Genomic DNA, 8,313 nt, shown 5'->3' with positions numbered 1-8,313 from the left:
GTGTATTGAGAGTTGCTAGACGGCACTCGTGGCAGATTAGATTTGCTGCTGCTAGGGTGCGTCTAGATTTCTAGGCTAGTACAACCCAGCCTTGGATCGGCAACTTTACAAAATTGTTGGAATAAGGTGAGGATGTCATGGTCAATTCTACTTGTTGATTAAAGTAGCTTGTCAAATGTGTTTGAAGTATTAACGTTACTGCATGTTAGGGATGAGTGATATCATATGACAATACATATCGTAGATTCGTAGCAATAATATAAAATATGAATCGATGGAACTTTTTCTAAATCATTTACATAGATAGGCCTATCGGGGTAAGCACATATATCTGTGCAGCTTTTAGTGGGCAGGAATAATTGGAATGTTGGAGTGGAAAAAGAAGTGAGGGCGAATGAGTTATTGACATAATTTGTGTTATTATAACTGCCGCTAAAGGAAATTCAAATTCAAATTGAAAACGAAAGTCTAAGCAGTTGCACACATCTAAATGCTTTTTGGCATTCAGAATAGGCCCAGATAGATTACAGCCTAATATGGATACCTTCACTGAATTGCCAATTTCACAAGTATTTGGTGTATTTTCAAAATACAAAATACTGTATTTGTATTTAAATACATTTTTCCACACAGTATTTTGTATTTGTATTTAAATACATTTTTCCTCACAGTATTTTGTATTTGTATTTTAAATACATTTCCATGTATTTATGCCCATCTCTGATATATATATATATATATATATATATATATATATATATATATATATATATATATATATATATATATATATATATATAGTAAATCTCAAAAAGTACCGATAAGAATACCGTTAAAGTACCGGACCGATAAGCAGTATCGTTAAGAGTAGTAATACCGTTAAAACCTTAACGATACCCATACCTACTCATGACAGGGGTCTCTCCTCAACCACCACCAGTATGGAGTACCGCTAGGCTCAGTGCTAGGACTGCTGCTTTTCACCCTGTACATGCCAACAATTCATCTTGTTGCCAGGACAAATGTTTTGTATTTTACATTATAATGTATTAAATGTAACAGGCTGGATGTATACCTTATAAATTAGGACCTTTATTCCAGTGATAAAGACTCCAGATTTGACTCGGACTCCAGTGATAAAGACTGCAGACTTGACTCGGACTCCAGTGATGAAGACTCCAGACTCGACTCAGACTCCAGTGATGAAGACTCCAGACTTGACTCGGACTCCAGTGATAAAGACTGCAGACTTGGCTCGGACTCCAGTGATGAAGACTCCAGACTCGACTCAGACTCCAGTGATGAAGACTCCAGACTCGATTCGGACTCCAGTGATAAAGACTCCAGACTTGACTCGGACTCCAGTGATGAAGACTCCAGACTCGACTCGGACTCTAGTGATGAAGACTCCAGACTTGACTCGGACTCCAGTGATGAAGACTCCAGACTCGACTCAGACACCAGTGATGAAGAGTCCAGACTCAACTTGGACTCCAGTGATGAAGACTCCAGACTCGATTCGGACTCCAGTGATAAAGGCTCCAGACTCGACTCGGACTCTAGTGATGAAGACTCCAGACTTGACTCGGACTCCAGTGATGAAGACTCCAGACTCGACTCAGACACCAATGATGAAGAGTCCAGACTCAACTTGGACTCCAGTGATAAAGACTCCAGAGACTTGACTCAGACTCCAGTGATAAAGACTCCAGACATGACTCAGACTACAGTGATGAGGACTCCAGACTTGACTTGGACTCCAGTGATAAAGGCTGCAGACTTGACTCGGACTCCAGTGACGAAGACTCCAGACTCGATTCGGACTCCAGTGATGAAGAGTCCAGACTCGATTCGGACTCCAGTGATAAAGACTCCAGACTCGACTCAGACTCCAGTGATGGAGACTCCAGACTTGACTCGGACTCCAGTGATAAAGACTCCAGACTCGACTCAGACACCAGTGATGAAGAGTCCAGACTCAACTTGGACTCCAGTGATGAAGACTCCAGACTCGATTCGGACTCCAGTGATAAAGACTTCAGACTTGACTCAGACTTCAGAGACTCGATTCGGACTCCAGTGATGGAGACTCCAGACTCGACTCAGACTCCAGTGATAAAGACTCCAGACTTGACTCAGACTCCAGTGATGAAGACTCCAGACTTGACTGAGACTCCAGTGATAAAGACTCCAGACTCGACTCAGACTCCAGTGATAAAGACTTCAGACTTGACTCGGACTCCAGTGATAAAGACTCCAGACTCGACTCAGACTCCAGTGATGAAGACTCCAGACTTGACTCGGACTCCAGTGATAAAGACTTTAGACTCGATTCGGACTCCAATGATAAAGACTCCAGACTTGACTCGGACTCAAGTGATGAAGACTCCAGACTCGATTCGGACTCCAGTGATGAAGACTCCAGACTCGATTCGGAATCCAGTGATAAAGACTCCAGACTTGACTCAGACTTCAGAGACTCGACTCGGACTCCAGTGATGAAGACTCCAGACTTGACTCGAACCTGTAGGCAGCTTGAATGGTCTACTGATATTTCATTTGATTGTGTTAGTGTTAGTCAGCTAGTAAATCACTCTATCAAATGAAATGTCTTTTATTTAAAATCTGCCTATATTGACACCCATACCTGAAGGTACATTTTTATGACCAGCTAAAAAATATGCTCCAGAATGAATGAATGGGCTTTCATATGTACTACTGTACACCCAAAGCTCTTTACACTCATGACAGGGGTCTCTCCTCAACCACCACCAGTATGGAGTACCGCTAGGCTCAGTGCTAGGACTGCTGCTTTTCACCCTGTACATGCCAACAATTCATCTTGTTGCCAGGACAAATGTTTTGTATTTTACATTATAATGTATTAAATGTAACAGGCTGGATGTATACCTTATAAATTAGGACCTTTATTCCAGTGATAAAGACTCCAGATTTGACTCGGACTCCAGTGATAAAGACTGCAGACTTGACTCGGACTCCAGTGATGAAGACTCCAGACTCGACTCAGACTCCAGTGATGAAGACTCCAGACTTGACTCGGACTCCAGTGATAAAGACTGCAGACTTGACTCGGACTCCAGTGATGAAGACTCCAGACTCGACTCAGACTCCAGTGATGAAGACTCCAGACTCGATTCGGACTCCAGTGATAAAGACTCCAGACTTGACTCGGACTCCAGTGATGAAGACTCCAGACTCGACTCGGACTCTAGTGATGAAGACTCCAGACTTGACTCGGACTCCAGTGATGAAGACTCCAGACTCGACTCAGACACCAGTGATGAAGAGTCCAGACTCAACTTGGACTCCAGTGATGAAGACTCCAGACTCGATTCGGACTCCAGTGATAAAGGCTCCAGACTCGACTCGGACTCTAGTGATGAAGACTCCAGACTTGACGCGTACTCCAGTGATGAAGACTCCAGACTCGACTCAGACACCAATGATGAATAGTCCAGACTCAACTTGGACTCCAGTGATAAAGACTCCAGAGACTTGACTCAGACTCCAGTGATAAAGACTCCAGACTTGACTCAGACTACAGTGATGAGGACTCCAGACTTGACTTGGACTCCAGTGATAAAGGCTGCAGACTTGACTCGGACTCCAGTGACGAAGACTCCAGACTCGATTCGGACTCCAGTGATGAAGAGTCCAGACTCGATTCGGACTCCAGTGATAAAGACTCCAGACTCGACTCAGACTCCAGTGATGGAGACTCCAGACTTGACTCGGACTCCAGTGATAAAGACTTCAGACTTGACTCAGACTTCAGAGACTCGATTCGGACTCCAGTGATGGAGACTCCAGACTCGACTCAGACTCCAGTGATAAAGACTCCAGACTTGACTCAGACTCCAGTGATGAAGACTCCAGACTTGACTGAGACTCCAGTGATAAAGACTCCAGACTCGACTCAGACTCCAGTGATAAAGACTTCAGACTTGACTCGGACTCCAGTGATAAAGACTTTAGACTCGATTCGGACTCCAATGATAAAGACTCCAGACTTGACTCGGACTCAAGTGATGAAGACTCCAGACTCGATTCGGAATCCAGTGATAAAGACTCCAGACTTGACTCAGACTTCAGAGACTCGACTCGGACTCCAGTGATGAAGACTCCAGACTTGACTCGAACCTGTAGGCAGCTTGAATGGTCTACTGATATTCCATTTGATTGTGTTAGTGTTAGTCAGCTAGTAAATCACTCTATCAAATGAAATGTCTTTTATTTTAATCTGCCTATATTGACACCCATACCTGAAGGTACATTTTTATGACCAGCTAAAAAATATGCTCCAGAATGAATGAATGGGCTTTCATATGTACTACTGTACACCCAAAGCTCTTTACACTCATGACAGGGGTCTCTCCTCAACCACCACCAGTATGGAGTACCGCTAGGCTCAGTGCTAGGACTGCTGCTTTTCACCCTGTACATGCCAACAATTCATCTTGTTGCCAGGACAAATGTTTTGTATTTTACATTATAATGTATTAAATGTAACAGGCTGGATGTATACCTTATAAATTAGGACCTTTATTCCAGTGATAAAGACTCCAGATTTGACTCGGACTCCAGTGATAAAGACTGCAGACTTGACTCGGACTCCAGTGATGAAGACTCCAGACTCGACTCAGACTCCAGTGATAAAGACTCCAGACTTGACTCGGACTCCAGTGATAAAGACTGCAGACTTGACTCGGACTCCAGTGATGAAGACTCCAGACTCGACTCAGACTCCAGTGATGAAGACTCCAGACTCGATTCGGACTCCAGTGATAAAGACTCCAGACTTGACTCGGACTCCAGTGATGAAGACTCCAGACTCGACTCGGACTCTAGTGATGAAGACTCCAGACTTGACTCGGACTCCAGTGATGAAGACTCCAGACTCGACTCAGACACCAGTGATGAAGAGTCCAGACTCAACTTGGACTCCAGTGATAAAGACTCCAAACTTGACTCGGACTCAAGTGATAAAGACTCCAGACTCGACTCGGACTCCAGTGATAAATACTCCAGACTTGACTCGAACTCCAGTGATGAAGACTCCAGACTTGACTCGAACCTGTAGGCAGCTTGAATGGTCTACTGATATTCCATTTGATTGTGTTAGTGTTAGTCAGCTAGTAAATCACTCTATCAAATGAAATGTCTTTTATTTTAATCTGCCTATATTGACACCCATACCTGAAGGTACATTTTTATGACAGCTAAAAAATATGCTCCAGAATGAATGAATGGGCTTTCATATGTACTACTGTACACCCAAAGCTCTTTACACTCAGGACAGGGGTCTCTCCTCACACACCAGTATGGAGTACCGCTAGGCTCAGTGCTAGGACTGCTGCTTTTCACCCTGTACATGCCAACAACTCATCTTGTTGCCAGGACAAATGTTTTGTATTTTACATTATAATGTATTAAATGTAACAGGCTGGATGTATACCTTATATATTAGGACCTTTATTCCAATGATAAAGACTCCGGATTTGACTCGGACTCCAGTGATAAAGAGTCCAGACTTGACTCGGACTCCAGTGATAAAGACTGCAGACTTGACTCGGACTCCAGTGATGAAGACTCCAGACTCGACTCAGACTCCAGTGATGAAGACTCCAGACTCGATTCGGACTCCAGTGATAAAGACTCCAGACTTGAGTCGGACTCCAGTGATAAAGACTTCAGACTCGACTCGGACTCCAGTGATAAAGACTCCAGACTTGACTCGAACTCCAGTGATGAAGACTCCAGACTCGACTCGGACTCCAGTGATAAAGACTCCAGACTTGACTCGGGCTCCAGTGATGAAGACTCCAGACTCGATTCGGACTCCAGTGATGGAGACTCCAGACTTGACTCGGACTTCAGTGATGAAGACTCCAGACTTGACTCGGACTCCAGTGATGAAGACTCCAGACTCGATTCGGACTCCAGTGATGAAGACTCCAGACTAGACTCGGACTCCAGTGATAAAGACTCCAGACTTGACTCAGACTCCAGTGATGAAGACTCCAGACTTGACTCGGACTCCAGTGATAAAGACTTCAGACTCGATTCAGACTCCAGTGATAAAGACTCCAGACTCGACTCAGACTCCAGTGATAAAGACTGCAGACTTGACAAAGACTCCAGTGATGAAGACTTCAGACTAGACTCAGACTCCAGTGATAAAGACTCCAGACTTGACACGGACTCCAGTGATAAAGACTTCAGACTCGATTCAGACTCCAGTGATAAAGACTCCAGACTCGACTCAGACTCCAGTGATAAAGACTGCAGACTTGACAAAGACTCCAGTGAGGATGACTCCAGACTTGACTCTGACTCCAGTGATAAAGACTCCAGACTTGACTCAGACTCTAGTGATAAAGACTCCAGACTTGACTCGGACTCCAGTGATAAAGACTCCAGACTTGATTCGGACTCCAGTGATAAAGACTCCAGAGACTTGACTCGGACTCCAGTGATAAAGACTTCAGACTCTATTCGGACTCCAGTGATAAAGACTACAGACTTGACTCGGACTCCAGTGATGAAGACTCCAGACTCGATTCGGACTCCAGTGATGAAGACTCCAGACTCGACTCAGACTCCAGTGATGAAGACTCCAGACTTGACTCAGACTCCAGTGATAAAGACTTTAGACTCGATTCGGACTCCAGTGATAAAGACTCCAGACTCGACTCAGACTCCAGTGATAAAGACTCCAGACTTGACTCGGACTCCAGTGATGAAGACTCCAGACTCGATTCGGACTCCAGTGATGAAGACTCCAGACTCGACTCAGACTCCAGTGATGAAGACTCCAGACTTGACTCGGACTTCAGTGATAAAGACTTCAGACTTGACTCGGACTCCAGTGATAAAGACTTCAGACTTGACTCAGACTTCAGAGACTCGATTCGGACTCCAGTGATGGAGACTCCAGACTCGACTCAGACTCCAGTGATAAAGACTCCAGACTCGACTCAGACTCCAGTGATGAAGACTCCAGACTTGACTCGGACTCCAGTGATAAAGACTCCAGACTCGACTGTTACGGGCTGCGAGTGTATTGGATGTTTTGTTTGCCTTTTCTTCTCTGTGGTTGTGCTGTCTTGCTCTTAGGTCTCTGCTGATTGGAGGAAGCGACTGTCACTCTTCATCAAGGTGCCATCACTGCAGCCAATCAAGTGCCGCCCTGGTGAATAAATTCTCCCAGCGTGTCCTGATTAGGCAGTGTGTGTGCGTGCCAATTGTTTCAGTTGGCGTGTCAGTTTGAACCTCTTGTTATCTTGTGTTAATTCCACACTTGATTCTGTACTGTGAAATGTTGAGAGTTAAGAGTTATTTTAGTAGCCTACTTTCTGTGGGAAATAGAGAACAGGTAATCAGGTCGCGTGATGTACATCTTGCCCGCAGTTATCAAATGTTAAACACACCAGGTAAGAGGTGAGCGCCCTCTTTGTATTTATTTGTTCTTATTTAGTGTAGGTTTAGTTATGGCGTCGGATACGCTGAAGATTTCGGTTTTTCTTTCCACATTTTTCTTTGGTTAGAAGGTTAGAGGGTTTTTGGGGAATTTAGTTTAGGAACTCTTTTTGTTTTATTCTTTTCTTTAATTTGGCGCCACCACGTTCCTTTTTCCCCATTAGTTTATTGTATTTCTTCTTTATATTCCATTTAATACATTGTATTATAGCGCATACACACTGATTAGTGGCTTCGGCTTTTAGAATTAATAAATCAATTGGCAATATCAATTTCTTTGTCTGGTCTCTTCTGCTGCCCGCTCCACTAAAGCAATATCAATATCTAAATGTTACGTGCTGACCCTAGACCTTTAAAAGTTCGTAACACGACTCGGACTCCAGTGATGAAGACTCCAGACTTGACTCGAACCTGTAGGCAGCTTGAATGGTCTACTGATATTCCATTTGATTGTGTTAGGGTTAGTCAGATAGTAAATCACTCTATCAAATGAAATGTCTTTAATTTTAATCTGCCTATATTGACACCCATACCTGAAGGTACATTTTTATGACCAGCTAAAAAATATGCTCCAGAATGAATGAATGGGCTTTCATAAGTACTACTGTACACCCAAAGCTCTTTACACTCATGACAGGGGTCTGTCCTCAACCACCACCAGTGTGCAGCATCCACTTGGATGATGCAATGGCAGCCACAGTACAACAGCGCCAGTGCGCTCACCACACACACACACACACCACACACAAGCGATAGGTGGAGAGGAGAGAGAGTGATAGAGCCAATTCAGTGGATGGGAATTATTAGGACGCC

General features: G+C 44.1%; 1 protein-coding gene across 1 annotated transcript; it reads left to right on the top strand.

Annotated features, from left to right (window-relative positions):
* Window positions 1-364: 364 nt before the first annotated feature.
* LOC137079572 (clumping factor A-like) lies at window positions 365-7,148 on the top strand. Its single transcript, XM_067447519.1, has 7 exons — window positions 365-384; window positions 1,399-1,795; window positions 2,752-2,822; window positions 3,234-3,473; window positions 4,870-5,097; window positions 6,079-6,392; window positions 7,138-7,148. The coding sequence occupies exons 1-7, from the start codon at window positions 365-367 to the stop codon at window positions 7,146-7,148; spliced, it is 1,281 nt and encodes a 426-aa protein (XP_067303620.1).
* The last annotated feature ends 1,165 nt before the right edge of the window (window positions 7,149-8,313 follow it).

Source organism: Pseudorasbora parva, chromosome 6 (assembly GCF_024679245.1).
Source record: "Pseudorasbora parva isolate DD20220531a chromosome 6, ASM2467924v1, whole genome shotgun sequence".
Taxonomy (NCBI): Eukaryota; Metazoa; Chordata; class Actinopteri; order Cypriniformes; family Gobionidae; genus Pseudorasbora; species Pseudorasbora parva.
The sequence above is the reverse complement of the archived record's forward strand: the minus strand, read 5'-3'. Positions and strand labels throughout refer to the sequence as shown.

Coding starts and splice junctions, on each gene's coding strand:
- LOC137079572 (XM_067447519.1), top strand. CDS start 365: ATGTTGGAGTGGAAAAAGAA. Junction 1,796..2,751: donor CAGACTTGACTCGGACTCCA/GTGACGAAGACT, acceptor CACTCATGACAG/GGGTCTCTCCTCAACCACCA. Junction 5,098..6,078: donor TCCAGACTTGACTCGAACCT/GTAGGCAGCTTG, acceptor TAAAGACTTCAG/ACTCGATTCAGACTCCAGTG.